Source organism: Armigeres subalbatus, chromosome 3, assembly GCF_024139115.2.
Source record: "Armigeres subalbatus isolate Guangzhou_Male chromosome 3, GZ_Asu_2, whole genome shotgun sequence".
Classification (NCBI taxonomy): Eukaryota; Metazoa; Arthropoda; class Insecta; order Diptera; family Culicidae; genus Armigeres; species Armigeres subalbatus.
This window is the reverse complement of record NC_085141.1, coordinates 312047223-312066016: the sequence shown is the minus strand read 5'-3', so window position 1 is coordinate 312066016 and position 18794 is coordinate 312047223. Positions and strand designations below refer to the sequence as shown.

Genomic DNA, 18794 nt, shown 5'->3' with positions numbered 1-18794 from the left:
TCGATTCTTTGGCTTATTTAAGGTCAACTTTCTCAGAGAACTAATATTTTTTGACGCCTTTAAGTATTTTTAAAATTTAAAACAAAAATCTAAAAAGTGCTGTTTTTTCGGATTTTGTTTTCGATTTTAAAAGTAGTTACAGGCTTCAAAAAGTATGGGTTCCTTGGGAAAGTTGACCTTAAATATGCCAAAGAATCGACTGAGACAATAAAACGAGATACAATTGTCGACGGGAGAGGTCAATTGAGGTTAGCCTTTCGCATTTTAACAAATTCCATTTGTGAAGAAAAAGATTATAGTCGACATGAATAGGAAATAACCTCAAGATTTTCACAACACACTTGGAACTTCTTTTGTGCATATTTTTCAAATTTAATATATTACTACCAGATTCATATTTGATTTGGTTGATAATAATAGATACAAATGATTTTTATTTACAAATTCTTTACAACAGGCAATGTAAAAATAGTGACTTTAGTGACCATTTTCCGAAAAATAGTGACTTTAGTGACTTTTGGATGCAAATAGTGACTTTTTAGTGACAAGACTCAAAATAGTGACCAAGTCACTAAAAAGTGACTTGCTACCAGGCCTGTAAACGATAAGCTACCGTCGTCGGGCGTGACAATGGGTCAAATGGGGGTGAGAATGGGTCACTGTTTCAACCACTTAGAATACTTGTAGAATAGATTGAATGTATCTGAGGGCAAGAAGACTAAAATATAAGAGACCTTTTTGAACGATTTTACTCTACGACCTCTAGACTGCTGGTGAAAGCGATAACCCATTGTCACCCCTGATGGTGCACAGATAAAAATATGTTGTGATTTTAAATGTATTTTCATGCACATATTTGGAGCATGCAAATAAACGTAACATTCAATCGATCTTACTACTGTTTTAAATCGAAATAAACTTAAACCGTGCTTGCTTGTAAAATTCAATCAAATTCAATTGAATATAAAGTGTTTATTCGTCTCTTGGGATTAGATGCAATTTCACACATCGTTGAATTTTCAAAGTTATTTGCTGTGTGGTATTGAAAATTTCAATTCTTGTCAAAGCCAGTAAAAATTTCATATATAACCAATCCCGTGCATTCCTAACACGGACATCAGAAAGCTGTGAGTCACGGGCCTTTGGGTCCACCGCATGTGTATAAAAAAAGCAATGCCGGCCGTGTGCGATGCGAGTCATTACAGTTTGTGACAGCAGCGCGCACTGATGTGCTTTTCGCTTGCGCATTTTTTTCTCGTTCGTTCGCTCTATTGAACTACACAGCATGCAGTCGCCAGCGGGTGAGCAGCCGGTGGGTCTGCGAATATGCATGAAAGAGGAGGAAACATTTTTTGGTCACTCTGCTTGATGATGGTCGGATGCAGTGGTGTCGGTTGTGCTTGTGATCAATGCGATCGCCCATCGCATCGCTCGGAGTACACTGCTAGAGACCGATGATGGCGGAGGCATCGAGGGCAGCGGTGGTGGATGAAGAATAATAAAATTAGCCCAGAGAGATTTAGTCTTCTCATCCAGGGAAAGTGATTGGCTTAATAATCCACATCATTCCGGGGTGAGAACGAGTCATGGTATATGACTGACCATAACTGAATAATTGATTTTAGTGCTAAAACTTATATGTTCCTTTCCACAGATTCTTCGGGGCCAATCCGTAGATTCTGGAATCGGTCAGAGCCGTCAATGGACCATTTTATATTCATACTTCGCTTCCTGATCGATAACCATGAAAAAGAGCCGTCGAATGACTGGTTTTGGTGGTAAAACTGAAATGTCCCCTTCCACAGGTTCCCCGGGGCCAATCCGTAGGTCAGAGCCGTCAATGGATTATTTTATATCCATGCTTCGCTTCCTGATCGAAAACCATGAAAAAAAAAGCCTTCGAATGACTGGTTTTGGTGCTAAACCTAAAATGTCCCCTTCCACAGGTTCCCCCAGGAACAATCCGTAGATCCTGGAAGCGATCAGAGCCGTCATTGGACCATTATATACTTCGCTTCCTGATCGAAAACCATGAAAAAAGAGCCGTCGAACGACTGTTTTTTTTTTGGTAAAACTAAAATGTCCCCTTCCACAGGTTCCCCGGGGCCAATCCGTAGATCCTCGAAGCGGTCAAAGCATTTTATATTCATACTTCGCTTCCTGATCGAAAACCATGAAAAAAGAGTTGTCGAATGACTGGTTTTGGTGCTAAAACTTAAATATCCCTATTCACAGGTTCCCCGGGGACATCCCAGCGACTCCAGGATCCGTTTATTCAATTAGTTTTTCATTCTTGACACATTAGAGGCCTTCTAGAATAAAACCATAGTGGACGATCTATCAAAAAGCGAGATTCAAATGAAGTTGTGGCCTGACCCCTTTGATAAGTATCGATCGGAACCGATTATAAAGAAATGGCCATATCTCACTTGATTCTGGTCCGATTCCAAATCACAATATATGGTTCCAATCAGCAAGAGCACTATTTTATTTGGCAGCGTGTCAATCGGCGAGCAGCAAGCCCCCTTCTAGTCAGACCTCCGCGGCGTGCACACGCATCCACGCAGAGTTGCTGTCATAACTTCGTTCCGGCCATTTGGGGCCCCACAGTTCTGATGTTGGTGTTTCATTATAGCACCCAATTGAGTGCTATTGTGGATTTGATACAACTCATTTGAGTTGCATAATGGTCATTAAAGCACCCATTTCTTTGGTATGAAAAAGTAGGCCGTTTTATCACTCAAAGACAAACTGTAAACCAAGTATTATGATCAAGAATTGCAAAAATAATTTTTCGTTGAGGTATTAGCAGTACCTTCTCTATTTTAGATGGGTTACTGCTCCTCGACTCGTTTCTTAGTGACGAGAATTCGCGAAGTCGAAGCAAAATTTTTCACACAAACAATGACAGTTCTTTATGGGTTTTTACAGTAGAGCAACAGCAAATATATTATATTAACAATATGGTTCACTTCGAGTTTTTCCATACAACGAAATGGCGAACAATTTGCCGGTGATAACAACATCATCTAGCGAGCAAAGAGGAATCTAAACATGTTTTTTTTAGCTTGTGCTGGAAAACCCTCCTGCCATCTTCCGGTGAGTAGTCATACAGTTGTTCGATGACATTTTACAGTGTGGGGATGTCCATTCATTTTTCAATAAATCGATTATCGACTTTGTTAAATGCAAAATATCGACTTTGTTAAATGCAAACACTACTGTAAATATTTCGATGAAGTAGTGCAAAGCAGACAAACTACACCCACAGATAACAGATATTTATGCTAGAACAAATTTCATTGAAAATCCTGTGTAAACTTTTGAATTGATATACGTTGGCCCACTACTGCCATCTACTCAACTGATTGCGGCAGTACATACGGACGCAGCTGATTAACAACCGTCGAACGCAGTCAATAGATATGACAGCCACATTCGGGCTGCGTCGAGGCTGCGTTTTCAATAACAATGATCCTTGCGCCATCTACAACTGATTGCTAAACGCGGTCCTAATTTAAAATACATTTGAATTAACGGTTGCCGATGTTTACACACGTTTCGGATGCCAGCCTCAATATCTGTTATCTGTGCTACACCTTTGCTTCAATCGTTCAAACTGTGAAAGCCGTTCCGCAAACATTAAAATGATTGTTCCACTGTAAACATTTCTATCATTTTCTTCAGCAAGAAATTTGATTAATTCTTTCTGAATATTATCGATATTATTCCAATGCATCATTCTGCTTCCTCTTCGGTGTCCTAAATTCCTACTGGAACTTAACACCTGCGTTGCAACTTATTATGAATTGAAAACTTTTTGCTGCCCACCATTGATTGAATGAATATGTATCTTGAGTGGAAAGCCATGAAGATGACACTCATCCGATTGCGTTTTGTTATGTTACGCTTATCATAATGGGTATAATTATTTGGTTGAACAAGTCGCTTGGATTAAACGCGTCCAAACACCTTCGTTCAACTCACTTGAACGGACAGTAAGTTGAACATGTTCAACTATTGGCAAGTAAATTGTATTAAACCAGCCCCGTGGCAAGAGATGCTTCTCAGCGTAGCGAACATCTTCATGAATATGTCCAGCATACATTTTGAAAAGTACTTCTCACGAATCGTTCCTTTATAAGCAACTGGATTTTATCCAAAATATTGTTGGCTACACTTTTTCAACTTGTTCAAAAATAATACCAGCAATTATGGGCATGAAAATAAAATCCTAAAACATCTTTCAGCACACCATTTATTTCATTTCAATTTCACTAATGAATGTTGTTCGATTTGCATCCCGGACCATTTCAACTGTGATACTCAACACAGTATAAACAATAATAATATCTTTTGTTTGATTCGGAGCGGGAGAACAAGTTACGAAAAATGATTTCGTATAGCGCTTGATTTCACCTGTAGATTCCCTTCAATTCGTAAGTTTATTATATTTTATCATCAAATAACATAATCCCCATGGTCAAAGATGTAAATCTTGCAAATTATTGAGAAAACAATTTATAGATTTAACAAAAACAAATAGTAAACAAAACACATGATGTTTATTTTCGTACAATAACAACGGACGGTAATGAGCTACCGTCCGTGGACATGGTGGCTATTGTCAAACCCCTTGCGATAGTATATGACGCCAGGGGGGTGCATTAAACTAAGCTGTTCAATTCACTTGCCCTTTCAAAACGTAGCATTACGATGAGATATTTCAGCTAAACTCAATTACGCCTATTTTATTGTGCTTTCTCGATTTCGTATCCAATATCAGATATTTTTTGGGATTTAATAGATTATTTTTCGATACTTTCGCAAGAAAAACTAGTTGAACGTACCCGACTTTGCTCGGGATTATACTACAGTCGCTCTCCACATCTCGATATTGAAGGGACCATCGAGATAGGGAGAGATCGAGGAATGGAAGGAAAATTTAAATGGGTACTAGATCCAAAACAGCTTGTTGCTATGAAAAACGACAACAAAACAAATATCATTGCTTATTGTTGATCTGTATTGTTATCGTCCAAATATGGTCTAGTAGCCTAAAAATTTGAACATATCGACATAAGGAGAGTGAATCCAGAACAAAATACGATTACAACACATCGGGATAGAAAGATTTCAAGATAGGGAAGTTATCGAGATGTAGAAAGACAAAATGTATGTAGAGGAGTAGAAGTAGTAGAGGAAACCATCGACATAGGGAGAGATATCGAGATATAGAACATCGAGATTTACAGAGTCAACTATATTTTGCATTCTTACTGTCAATTGTTGAGTTCATTCAGCGCCGCACTCTAGATCTTTTTTAGCGCGATCGTATTTGGTTTCCTTACAACTCGCATCAAAATTGTATTTTCACAATTTCTCAACTTTCTCCTAAAAATTTAGTGATATTTTATAACACAGCAGTCCTAAAGACAAATCGATTAATGAGAAACCCGTACAAATCGGTCAACCCGTTCGTGAGTTATATTGCCTCAAAGGAAATGCAAACTCACTTTTATATAGAGAGATTGTACCACAAACGTAATTATGCTTGAATTGTATTTATATCAGACTCTCATATTGGGCAGTTTGTTCACAAAAGTACGTTTCTCTCTGTCAAATCATATTCACAATTTGATAACAATTTGGGAATTCTCAAAAATGGGATTATGCATGCGAGTTAATTTGAAAAGAAATCATCATTGGTTTTATAAAATCAAAATAATTCAACGCGGTGTGTGACAAAAAAAAATGAGCATCGCTAATACTTTCACTACGTGAAAATAAAGCTCTTATGGGCCAAACACATGGGAAAACTGTCAAAACGCACGCAAACGTGTCCATTGTGTTTGACCCTTTAGGCTTTCATTTCGTGACTATTTGAAAAAAATCTACCGAGGGTCCCAAACAACTTTTTTTTCTCCCTTAAACGGAACCTTTTAGTTGTAAACAGTCAATTATTTACCACGTCACTACTAAATGAGTTTCCTCGATTTTTTTTCCAATCATCATATAAAAAATTAAGGAGGAATCGATTATTACCAAGTTATAGTCTAAATAACTTGTTTATTGAAGCTCAAGCGTCAAAGAGCATAACGAAGCCAAACTCGATAAAAGTATGAAATCCTCTGAAAATAGCTGAGAAACGCTTGGATGGAGATTATGCACTGGTTCGATATCTTTTTTTCATATATACCCAATTCTTTCTAAACACCTGCCAAAATTGAAACTTGTTATGCGTATGAATAAGTTTAACTGGTGTCATAAAATTATTCAAAACGATTGATCATGCTAAACAATAATCTACCATAGTAATATAAAAGCCTTCCTTAGCCATGCGGTGATATCCCAAGCAACATTACAAGTTTTATTCCGCTCTAGGGATGGTTTTCAAATATCAATTTAAAATAATTGTAACAGCAATATATAATCTCCCTTGAATATATTGATATTTCTCCCTAATATATTTATAATGCAAATCAACTACCAAAAAAGTGTTTTAAGTGGTGAAAACATTGTCTAATCATGAATTATTGGAACGATTAATTGAGATGCGGTTTACACTGAGTGAAAGCTGTTGAGTATTCCTTTTAGCTATGTAGGTTTTTTTTTAACCTGCGCTTGATGAGGAAACTTCATTAACAGTACAACGAAAAAATAATTTTCTCCATACTAATTTGCATGCAAACTTGAAACGGCTTGTGCTAAATCAGTTTTAATCCAAATGAGCTCAAATTTTCAGGGAAAACTCAGAACATGGTAAAGAATCAGATGAGCAATGTGGAGCAAAATCAATTTTTTGAACCACCCTAATGCTCATCTCACAAGTAGGTAAAATATTTTGTTGTACGTTTTCAAAAATCCTTAAGTCTTGAATGTCGGAATTCCATCGTTTTTCGAGCTCAAACAATCATTTTGTAAACTCTTATGCATCTATATATCTATAAATCATAAATCTATAAATCTCTACGAATTTTGTTAATTTACATTTAAATTCAAAAAGTGTAACAAAACATAAGTAAATTGATCAGGGTCACTTTCTTGCTGTTAAAAAATACCAGTGAGTTTAACCATTGCCTAGCGGTAATGTTTGCTAGCCAAATGTTGAATTCAATAAACTCGGCTCCGTAAGTGTGTGTGTATAACGATCGTCATATGTTGGGTAGTTTAATTATAACGTGTATCGTGTATCGTGGCGCCACATGTGGGGTCGCCAGAATTTCGTGAGAGTGAATCATATTGTTAATATATTATGCATCTCGAGATAAAATAGAATACTGCGGCTTCCTGCTTCCGAGCCTACGAGTGTAAGACCGTCGCAGCATTCTAGGAAAAGATTAGCGCGACAATAGTACATTTGATAAAAGTGTTGCATTCAAATGAGCAAACAACAACATGGTGTGCGAAACAGAGAGCGAGTAGGTGCACCGGCATGGTCCCGCCGGATACAGTTCAACGAGCTATATCAAATTTATTATACATTTCCACAAAAATATGCCTACCACACTTCTGCTACAACATTTGATTTTCCATTTGCATTCGATTAAACATAATCGATTAAGTTTGCAAAAAAAACATTAAGCATCCCTATTTTTTTTCATGATGACATTTTGAAGTGTGTGTAAAACGATCGTCATATTTTGGGTAGTTCGATTTACGTGTGTGTCGATCCTTTCGGACGCGAGTTGGCGCCACATGTGGTGTCGCCAAAATTTCGTGAGAGTGGATCATATTGTTAATATAGTATATTTGGCAACAGAGAGGAGGAGATAGCGGCCATGTTTCACTCAAACTCTGACAGATTGCAATGGGATTTCTCATAGGAGGGAAGAGCAGAATTTGCTTCGACTTCGCGTATAGTGCTGCATTTTTTGTTTGACGAAAAGATTAATACATGTTCAATGAAATAGAAAACGGGACAGTTTCCCTAAAATAGCACATTTTGTCCAGGTCCAAAATTTTTATTAATATCATTTTTAAACTTTACTATCATCAATAAGAAATCTATAAATGCCCTACATTTGCGTGAGTAAATAAGGATTTAATCAAAGGTTTAATAGTTAGAAACAAAGCAATTCTAATTATGTATTTAATTATTGGTTTTATTTCCAGAAGGTTTGAAAATTCTTCACAGTATGAAAGTTGTCGTTTATACAAGTCCTACGTCTACTCGCGGCTATGTTTAAAACATTACCCATTATATGGTTCAATCCAAATTTGGCGCAGCCGTCTGGAAACCAGTTGAGTGAACTAACAAGATAACAATGGAAGCAAGTGATTAAGAAACTCTTGTAAAATGGTCCGCGGAAGAACATTTTTCTAGTGAAAATTTTCAACGCATCCGTGACTGAAGGCGTAGCCATCATTGGACTTTAGAACCACCCCTCGTTAGCCACCTTGAGCACCAGCATCGTCAACCGAGTTCCTACGGACACGGCAGTAACCGTGACTCGTGAGTAATTTTTAATTTACTTCTATCTTCCTTCCAAGAATTACTTACGAGGAGATTTGCGCACTACTAGTGTACTACTACTGTCAGTGTTGGCTTCCAGTCCCAGGGTGAAAACTTCGCTGTCGAAGTGATTGGTTCTCCACCTCCGGACCTGACAGGGATCCCCGGACCTCGGATGTTGCACGCCATAGTTGATCTTAAAACGAATTGCTAGATGATCACTATGGGTGTAACCCTCGGCCACCTTCCAGTCCAAGTCTGGTGCCAGACCCGGACTGACAAACGTTACGTCAATCCATGAGTCGACCCCGTTCCTTCTGAACGTGCTAGCGGAACCATCATTGACTAGCACTGCGTCGAGCTTCGCTAGCGCCTCTAGTAACGCTTGACCCCTTCGATTGGTGCAGTGGTTGCCCCACTCCACTGCCCAAGCGTTAAAATCTCCTGCTATGACGACCGGCTTACGATCCACTAGGTCAGACGATAGCCTATGTATCATCTGATTGAAATGTTCTAATACCTTCACAGTTCGAACGAATCATGTACATTTACATCAAATAGCATGCACATAATTGGAGCATGATAAACGATAGAAATTTACATTTCATTTTATTTTTACATCACTTATCATTTCCAATTTATGTGTTGTTTAAAATTTACATAATCTATTTTATGCTGAATAAATAAAAAAATGGTCAACATGAGAATCGGACTCAGGCCCGCAGAGTGATAGTCCGTTCTGATACCACTCTACCGTTTTCACTTCTTGAAACCAATGTTGCTCAAAGAGTAACATGTTCTGAGTTATGGCGATTCTAACTGATCGGGTTCTGGCTAGGTAATGTAAATTTTCATGATCTGAGTAAGCGCATCGTCAAGGGAAAATATCTGATGGATGAAGTGCAAGAAGTTGTAGTTTTCCATCCATTTAAGAAAACGCCTGATAAAGTACACCAATGAAATGCAGCATGCTGCTTTGTAGTCGCAATGGAAAATCTTCGCTTTAGTATGACGGTGGCCGAAAACGATGGTTTCCCGCTGCATTTGCAGCTGCCTTGATGGAACTGTTGATTTGTTTACATTCTACCGAGATCGTCGCAAGCGTGGCCACCTTTTGTTTCGGTTCACATAATTTCATGTAAACTTAATGGTTTATAAATTAATTTTCAGGGTGGATAAAGTATTGTTTTCAATAGAGTGTAGTTATAATGGTAAGGTGATGTATCTATACGGTTTGATTCATGCTCCGTTTATGTGCATGATTTTCAACCCATAATTACATTGAAAAAACGATTACATGATCTGTATTCATTTTAGTTTTATTGATTACATTACCAGTAAAAGTCAAATTTATTTGCTGTGTTGGTGGGGCATAGCAGCATACAATAGAGCACACCATTGATCTTAGCTATCGCGGCACCCTCAGCAGAGGAGTGTACCACCTCTTGGATCTGGTACCGTCCCGTCGTGCAAATAGCCGCCATCCTAGACCCGTCCGCGAGACCGACTGCCACAACAGCTGCTGGGCAGTTGCACAGTGGTTAAGATTCAGCTGTGTTACTTGCACGGCTTATTCTTATTTTTTCTCCGATGGGACACGAAGACCCACCCATAACGTGGTAAGAGGCTTGCATTTTGCTGGCGCAGATAAGGCACTTTGAAGCCTTATCACATTCATGTGCCTTGTGCGCTTCCTCATCACAACGACGACACTGGTTGCTACGGCCTGGGCCCTTACAGTTGTAGGACTTGCGTCCCAACTCTAAGCACCGATAGCACCTGTCCACTGAAGGCGGCTGGAGTTTGTTCACTTGGCATACTTCCCTCGCTCCATTACCTTTTTGGCTTCCGCAACCGGTAACCTAAGGTAGGCTCCCTGCGTGCCAAAGGGACCGCTTCTTAGGCGTACAGAGGTCTTGTCGACCTCTGCACCGCACTGGTCCCTGATGGCAGAGACGACGTCGTCCGCGTTCGTGACCTCGTCCAGTTGCTTGCACTGGAGGGTCACTTCCGCCCCCACCGACCTCACCTTGGCGTCGTCACCCAAGACCTCTTGGGCCAGCTTCCTGTAATCAGTCCCACTAGCCTGCGCTCCGCGTTTCAGAACCAAGATCATTTCACCGGTCTTGGTGCGTCTGACGCTTCGCACGTCCTGACACAGCGCCGAAAGCTTTTCGGCCCCCCACATCGATTTAAGGCCGAGGTCGGCCTTCTCTCTTCCCACCACCCGCCTGATTAACGCATCTTGTTCTTGTCTTGTCACACGAACAGCCTGGCGAAGCATCCGAAGGTTCTGTTTCAGTTCCTTACTGCAGGCCTGGTAGCAAGTCACTTTTTAGTGACTTGGTCACTATTTTGAGTCTTGTCACTAAAAAGTCACTATTTGCATCCAAAAGTCACTAAAGTCACTATTTTTCGGAAAATGGTCACTAAAGTCACTATTTTTACATTGCCTGTTGTAAAGAATTTGTAAATAAAAATCATTTGTATCTATTATTATCAACCAAATCAAATATGAATCTGGTAGTAATATATTAAATTTGAAAAATATGCACAAAAGAAGTTCCAAGTGTGTTGTGAAAATCTTGAGGTTATTTCCTATTCATGTCGACTATAATCTTTTTCTTCACAAATGGAATTTGTTAAAATGCGAAAGGCTAACCTCAATTGACCTCTCCCGTCGACAATTGTATCTCGTTTTATTGTCTCAGTCGATTCTTTGGCATATTTAAGGTCAACTTTCCCAAGGAACCCATACTTTTTGAAGCCTGTAACTACTTTTAAAATCGAAAACAAAATCCGAAAAAACAGCACTTTTTCGATTTTTGTTTTAAATTTTAAAAATACTTAAAGGCGTCAAAAAATATGAGTTCTTTGGGAAAGTTGACCTTAAATAAGCCAAAGAATCGATTAAGCGAATAAAAAAAATTGACGAAAAAGGTCAATTGAGGAGTACAGAATTGATGATCATTGGAACCAGAACCACGTCTGTTGGTGAGCGTTGATACCAAAGATGGTGAACAGCCTCTGGTTCATCACATGACAAATATGATTGATGTTTCTCAACGTCAGGAAGAATTAGGTTCTGCAGCATGACGTCACGAATGAATTCGGTCCTCGTCAAATGAACTTTTTTGACAGTTCAGTAGTACTTTCCACTGACTCCGACGAGGACTCCGACAAGATTCGAGTTCGTTATTGGTTGGCTGCCCCCGAGTCAAACACGAAGTACTACTAATCTGTCATCAGTTTGAGGTTAGATACAGACGCTGCAGAACCTAATAATGAGCGATAAGGGCGTGTTGGTTGTGAAATGGTTGTTAAATCCGTTTCCGTTTTAAATCCGCCTTGCCATTCTTCGAGATAAAGTCCCAATAAAAAAATGTAGAGCAACTTATGTCAGAATTAATTCTAGCACAAGCCACTTGCCACTAAAAAACTTTTTGATTGAAATTATTTCAGAAATATCACATTTTTATAAAAGAAAATTCGTTTATTAACAATTGAGAATAGATATCCAAAAAGCTAGTATGGAGGTGAATGAATTAGTCGAATTTTTTAAATCTGGAATAAAACAAAAAAAAAATAGATTTAAAGATTTTTTTAAATCCAGATTATTTGGCCATTCATTTTAATTAACTTTAATACAAAAGTCTGTCACTTAGAAATTAAAGTTTATTAGAATTGATGGATTTCTAATACGAGACCATCGTTTGATTGGATTTTCAAACTTTTCCCTAGAATGCCACGTCGAGCTGAAAATCTCAAAAACTTCGTTTAAGCTGGTTAATAAACCATTGTTTTATTATATTATATTTTTAAAATTTCTTCATTATTTTAATTATTTTATATTTTTCAAACAAATGGTCCTACCAAAGATTTATAAGCTTTGTGAGTCCAAATACTTAGTCTAGGAATCAATTAGATTTATATTTTATTTATATTTTATATCATTCTTTGGCTGTTACACAGAAAACTTCGAGCTCATATTGAAGAACAAATGTTGTTGTAATTATCAGCATAATTTTGTGACACAACTTGTCACTTACTACCCGTTCACGTGACGTATATACCTTTCTTGTAGTATGCTACTTAATATGAGATACCATGGCCACATTGCAAGCTCCTGACAGATCCAACGAATACCATCCTCAACTCCGTGGTGCTTATGAGAATGTCGCACACAGAAAATAATAATGAAAAATGAACAGCGCGTAAAATTTGACATGCGGAAATTTACGCTATTTTATGCTTAAATGGTCCACTTCTCAACAAGATTGCTTACAACTTGTTTGCAATATTGCCGATTTACGTCAAATATTGTATACATTTAGGCTATATTTCATGTGGAATTACGCTAATAATGACGTTCCATTTATGTGCATGATTTTTAGCGTAAATTTCAGTGGATTTTTCTATCTGTGCAGTCACTGCCATCTTGCTTCCATCCTCTCCCTCCTTACGATGAGGATGGGCGTGTCCAGTAGCAGTAATCCTTATGCTTTTGTTGTCTTTGCCTTTTCTTGATTCCTGATAGCATTCTAGATATGGATTTCAAAAATGAAACACTAGTTTGCAAACTACGAATTATACCGTAACAATGCTAATGCAACTTGTAGCTCTATACCCGGTTCAGAACTTCATACAAAAGTCACTATTTGGTCACTTTTTCTGCAATTGAAAGTCACTCTTTGGTCACTTTTTCATCATCGTTGGTCACTAAAGTCACTATTTTGAACGGCATTCATCGCTACCAGCCCTGTTACTGATGTTCTGCCTTGCGTTCGCGAACTCGATGATTGAAACCAGTTAGGAACAATAGACCAAAACGATGGGACATCATCGGCAAAGGCTGGAAATGGCTCGCGGGAACACCGGACGCAGATGATTTACGGATAATCAACACCACACTCAACACCCTGATTGACCAGTCAAACGAACAAATCAAGGCAAATCAAGTCATCAACGAAAGGATTTCAAGGATGACCAACACCGTTAAACAACTCACATCAGTCAACAACATTATTCTGAAAGAGACTGATGCCATCACGCTGCTCCTATCCCTGGATAAGATGAACAACATCCTCGAAGAGATTGAAGACGCCATCTTGAGAGCTCGAGTATCACTGTCAAACAGTAAGTTACTAACTCTCTAACCCCCCCCCTTCCCGCATAAGTGCTTACGTAATTAAATGTACAACCCCTAAGGTACTTATTAATAATGCAATAAATGAACACTTATGTTCAAACTGTGAACCTCATGATAGGAAACTGACCGGAAATTCCGTACTACATTTCTAAAACTGCACTCCTATCATTGCAAACAATACATTCACTTCAGCGGAAACATTCAGCAGCATAGTTCAGTTAACAGGAGTATTCCCAAATTTATCAATAAACAGGTAACTAATCCAGAAACGAAATTTATCAAGTCTGAGCTTGGAAACTTCAAATAATCTTGTTTGCCTTATTTGCATTTCTTATCTCGTTTTCAAACATTTTTTCAGGAATCGATGTTTGTATTAAAACCAAAAATCAGCAAAATAGACTTTATTTCATTTATTTCAAAATCTGACACGACTAATCGACTACTTATACTTCAATCCTTGAAACTTATGTATGGCTTAATCAGTTCTTGTTCTAACTGCGGGATAAAAACATCTATGTCATGATCTTACTTAGGCACTTTTTATCGCATTTATTAAGTGATAGTTGAAAACTGTTCACGCTGGTATTTAAGCAACAGTTGATCCCCAACTGGCACATTCAACTATAGTTGAGAGATCATATATTTTTGAAGCGTCAAAATGGCATCGAAAAAATTATATCAAAGATCAAGGCACTTAACACTTAAGTGTGCCACACACAAGTACACATTGTATATACTTTACAGCAGTCTGTAAAATGATTATTCGGATTAACAATTCCACAACGCGATTTGAGCAGCATGTTCAAAACCAATTCGCCCAACCTATATTAAAACATCTTTAACACTCGTTGACAAAGGGACGCCCATTAGCTGTACCGAAGTAGAAAATTCCATGCACTCTATTTGCTCTATTCGCTGGTTCTCCACCAATCGCAGACGACAATCCAGTCTCGGTGCAAATTCCATTGCGGATGTCCTGGAAACCTGAGCACTGACGACCAACCAGTCCCAATCTTGAACTAATCGACTCCACGTACAGGTCCACAGCTCGCCCATGGGCACAACCTCCATCGATGTCCACTCCACATCCCGGCTGGATTCTGCCCCAGTTGGGGTAGAAGTCGGCATCGCCAATCGGTTCCAAAAACCCAAGCAAACCACCATTCGTGTGAATCACTTCCACATACTCCGCATCCGTAGCTTTGATCCTATCGATTGAGTCCAATGCGAAGAATGGCAGAGCTGGATCCAGACCAATGATCACCGGAATTCGTCCAAACTGTCCTTTACCAACATTTCCTGCGGCATGGGCACCCAGACTGTGTCCGATCACCGCCACATCCTCACGTCTAAGGTACTTCACTCTTACGAGAAAATCGATCAAATTAGAAGTCGCAATTCCGACAGGGTACACTAGTCGACGTGAGTTCGGATAGAACGGATCATTGCCAGCACTCCAGTCCACGAAGATGATGTTAAAGTTACCCACACTCAACAGCTCCGTACGGATTCGTCGATTGATTGGGGAGTTGAAGTCGCCACCCCAACCGTGGATCACAAATCTGGTCGGATTGCTTGCGTTGAATGCCGAGTAGATAACCGAATTCTCGTAATTGTTCCAGATCTGATGCGGAGTTTCCGGATTCGAAGGAGTGTACAGGTAGAAGCGGGTATCATACTCCGGGTCGAAATTGGGTGCGGGTTGATCGAACAGTTCCTCAACATATGGGTCCTGGCTAACTAGATGCAAGTGGCCTTGGTCGTCGTGCGTGACTTGCCACGGGTGGTCGTCGGATAGTTCGGCAAGAACGGATGGTCCTGTAAAAAAACTCACCGCAATCAGCACGAATTGTTTACAATCATTGTGGAATTTCGGCACCTGCACAGCTGAGAACAGCCAAAAATATCAGCAACGGTATCATCCTGCTTACTTGAGTGGAAATCGTCTAGCAAGTCACGAATTATGTCATTCGTCTTTTATACGAAAGAGTTCAAAACTGTTATCTAGTTGTTCAAGAATTGTTAGATTTTATCTACACTGGTTTCCGCAGTGTTGTATCATACGACGTGTTCTGTATGTCAGTTAGTATGGTCAAGCCAGTCATCATTTGATCAATTTCAGACCAAATGCATTTACAAATACAACGGAAGCAAGGCCGTGCACAGCTCAATTGGCATTCGCTACTTCGCTACTACTTCGCTGAGATCGTAAACCTATAAATTAGAGAAGTATGCTCCCCAAGATAAACTCTCAGATTCTGATCATCACATGCGATATTGCCCCAAAAGCAATCCGATCACTACCTTTCTCAGGAATCTGGTGCACTTTTTCGCACAGGTCGGTGCGAAAAAAATCATACGTTGTTTACTCTGAGGCAACATCAACAGTAAGGCCATCTTAAGTGTCTCGTTCTCGGATAGTAATAATTCGTCTGTTCCATGTTCCACTAAATAATATTGTGTGTTCTAAGAAGCAATTCAGAAGTAATTCAGCCTATACATAGGTAATTGACTCCCATGACAAATACCGCGCAAGCATGATAATAAAGCTCTCTCGAGGTGGACGGGATGGCCTTCTTTCAAACTGCCGCGATGAGCTCTCATCTGGATATTACCGGACTCAACTGATTTTGCATAATTTCTGCCGGAGCGTTGGTAGAGAGAAGTAGTTGCCTTCTGGGCAGTTCTATTTTATTCAAATTATTCTTAAAGTAGCCGATAAAACCATTTAGGATACCGTACAGCGGAGTATTCTGCATAACAATTCTTTCCAGATTGCAAATATACGAGCAAAATTAGAAAATGTCATCACGATTAAGAATCAGTTTAAAAAAATCATCGCAAAGCTTTATGCGTGAAAACATCAATCACCGGAAGAATTCAAATTATGAAAATGACTATACAACATCGACGACGTAACGTTGCAGGAAATTTGCCGGACAGGACCAAAAGTATGGGAAAGCACTCATCTAGCGGCTTCATAGTGCTTGCCAGGATGCGCCAACGCATGACGAGGTGGCACCCAATTTTCTAGCGCACTTAAAAAATGTTTTAAAAATAGGCCTGGAGCTAACCGCCCGAATGGTGGTGTAAAATGACTGAATTACATGTAAAACAATGGTAAACGCATGGTTGTTTGCTTTTTCTTGATGGATTACAATCTTACAGTTGAGGTGAATAAGCGCAAATCGTTAAATTTGAGTGAATTTCATAATCCCTTATTTTTTCCAAAGGGGCTCAGTAATGGATAACTAATTAACTAATCAATATGCACTATTCTCCCCTATAGACTGGTCATCGGGGCTGCGGGGCTTGGGCTGCGAAATGGTGAGTTGACACCTGGGAAGGAGCGACCTACACAGCTCTGGTCCTCACAAGTTCCAATCTCACGCTTCCACGGGTCTTCCGATGACAATTTGACCGCCAGCTAAGGGTTGCGTACTTAGCTGGTAGTGCAGCCTGGGCACTGTTGTCCTTCTGACATCAGCTAGAGTGAGTGGGCGCGACCAAAGGGACCATCGTCCCTAACCCGTAATCCCAAGGCGTTAAGCGACCCGTGCCGAAGGGATGCGTGGCCAGAGGGGTGAAATAATGAGCTAGGCCTTTAACGGAGCCTGTGGAGTACCTGGGCACCCTCCACAGTAATTGTCCCTTACCGCGTCATCCTGGGCTCTGGCGTGGTGGACCTCTTTTCCAGAGCAACTCGTGGGACCAAAATGCAAAACCAAGTCAATTCTTCAATTAGTGGTAGTAGTGTAGGCGACAACCCCTTCGCAAGAGGTGGGTTGTTCAGGTCTCCGCCTAGGAGGCCAGAAGCAATAGTCGGCAGCTCGGTGCGCAGCGAGATGGTAGATGGGAGATGGTTCCCAGGCTACGCCGGTAGAGGTTATAGACGGCCCATGGCTTGTGAAGGCGATGAACCGCAAACGCGATGGGCTTTCGGCCTTCGAGATGGCGACGGAACAGCTGGACGCCATCATCGACTTTGCGTCATCGAAACATAATATCAGTAAGGACCTCAAGAGGAGCTTGCTGAAACTTCGAAAGTCGATGTTGGACGCCAAGCTGGAGAGGGCGGTCGGGACGGCCAAGTGTAAACCCGTGAAATCCGTGGAGTCGAGGTCTACCCAGACTGAGGTCCAAGGATTCGCGGACTCGGGCAAGATCGAATCGACCGACGGCGTGCCAGCGAAGACGGTGGTGCCAAAGTCTACCCAGACTGAGGCTCAAGTATACGTCGGGGGTGACTGCTCCAACCGAGCAGACACAAAAACGGGGGAGGCAGTCTCCAGGGATGAGCTCCCTGGGGGCCGCTCCAAAACGCGGAGGGTTACTACCCCGAACAAGGATAGTGGGGCTGGGAAGCTGGACCCCGGCCAGGTACCTCCCAAACCGGGGGAGGAAGGACCTGGAATGGTCCGTCCATCCAGGAAAGACGGTGGTAAGGGGTTACGGCAGGCTGAGAACTCTCAGCTGTCACACACCAGGGAAATAGAGGGGGATGACGCCTCCTGGACCCTGGTCAAGAACAAGAGGAAACCGAAGACGTCACGGGCCGAAAAGAAGGCCCAGGCGAATGAGGGTAGCAAGAAGGGTAGGCGCCAATCGCTCCAGGGGCGATGCCCTAGTCATCAAGACGGACGAGGCTAAGTACCCGGACATCTTGAAAGCGATGAGGAATGACGTCAAGCTCGGTGAACTCGGCTCCGACGTACGTCGAATAAGACGTACCCGGATGGGCGAGATGATCCTCGAGCTGAAGCGGGGCGTCTCGCAGAAGGGCGCCGCCTACAAGAAGTTGGCGAAGGAAGTCCTAGGCGAGACGGTCAAGGTGAGGGCACTCACGACGGAGGTGAATCTAAGGGTTAAAGACCTGGACGAAATCACCGAAGTCGAAGAGCTCGTCACGGCACTGCGGCGTCACGACATCCCCCGGACAACCTAGTTCGGAGGATGTGTAAAGATGAAGTTGGCTGGAACGCCGTTTTATCGGCTATCGTCCAAATCGTCTCGGAGCTACACAGAAGTTGGCGTGTGGACTCAGGGATGGCTAGTTCAGGCGCAAATAAGAGGTGGTCCAAGGGATCGGAGTCGGCTTCATGGGTCATACCGTTGGTCATGCCCTGTGGTCGAACTCTGTCGAACTGGTCATGCCCTGTGGTCGATCGAACCGGGAAGGGGTCCTCGGCA

General features: G+C 40.9%; 1 protein-coding gene across 1 annotated transcript; it reads right to left on the bottom strand.

Annotated features, from left to right (window-relative positions):
- Nucleotides 1–14068: 14068 nt before the first annotated feature.
- Nucleotides 14069–15570, bottom strand: LOC134220780 (lipase member H-B-like). The gene is made up of 2 exons (XM_062699881.1): nucleotides 15484–15570; nucleotides 14069–15422 (listed from the first exon to the last, which is right to left on the bottom strand). Exons 1-2 carry the CDS (start codon nucleotides 15524–15526, stop codon nucleotides 14443–14445), a joined length of 1023 nt encoding a protein of 340 aa, XP_062555865.1. The 5' UTR covers nucleotides 15527–15570; the 3' UTR covers nucleotides 14069–14442.
- Between the last annotated feature and the right edge of the window lie 3224 nt (nucleotides 15571–18794).

What these genes read in the sequence shown, in the direction of transcription:
- LOC134220780 (XM_062699881.1), bottom strand. Translation starts at nt 15,526, where the DNA reads ATGATACCGTTGCTGATATTTTTGGCTGTTCTCAGCTGTGCAG. An exon ending in GGCTGTTCTCAGCTGTGCAG is followed by an intron (nt 15,423 to 15,483) that starts GTGCCGAAATTC and finishes GTTTTTTTACAG; the next exon opens with GACCATCCGTTCTTGCCGAA.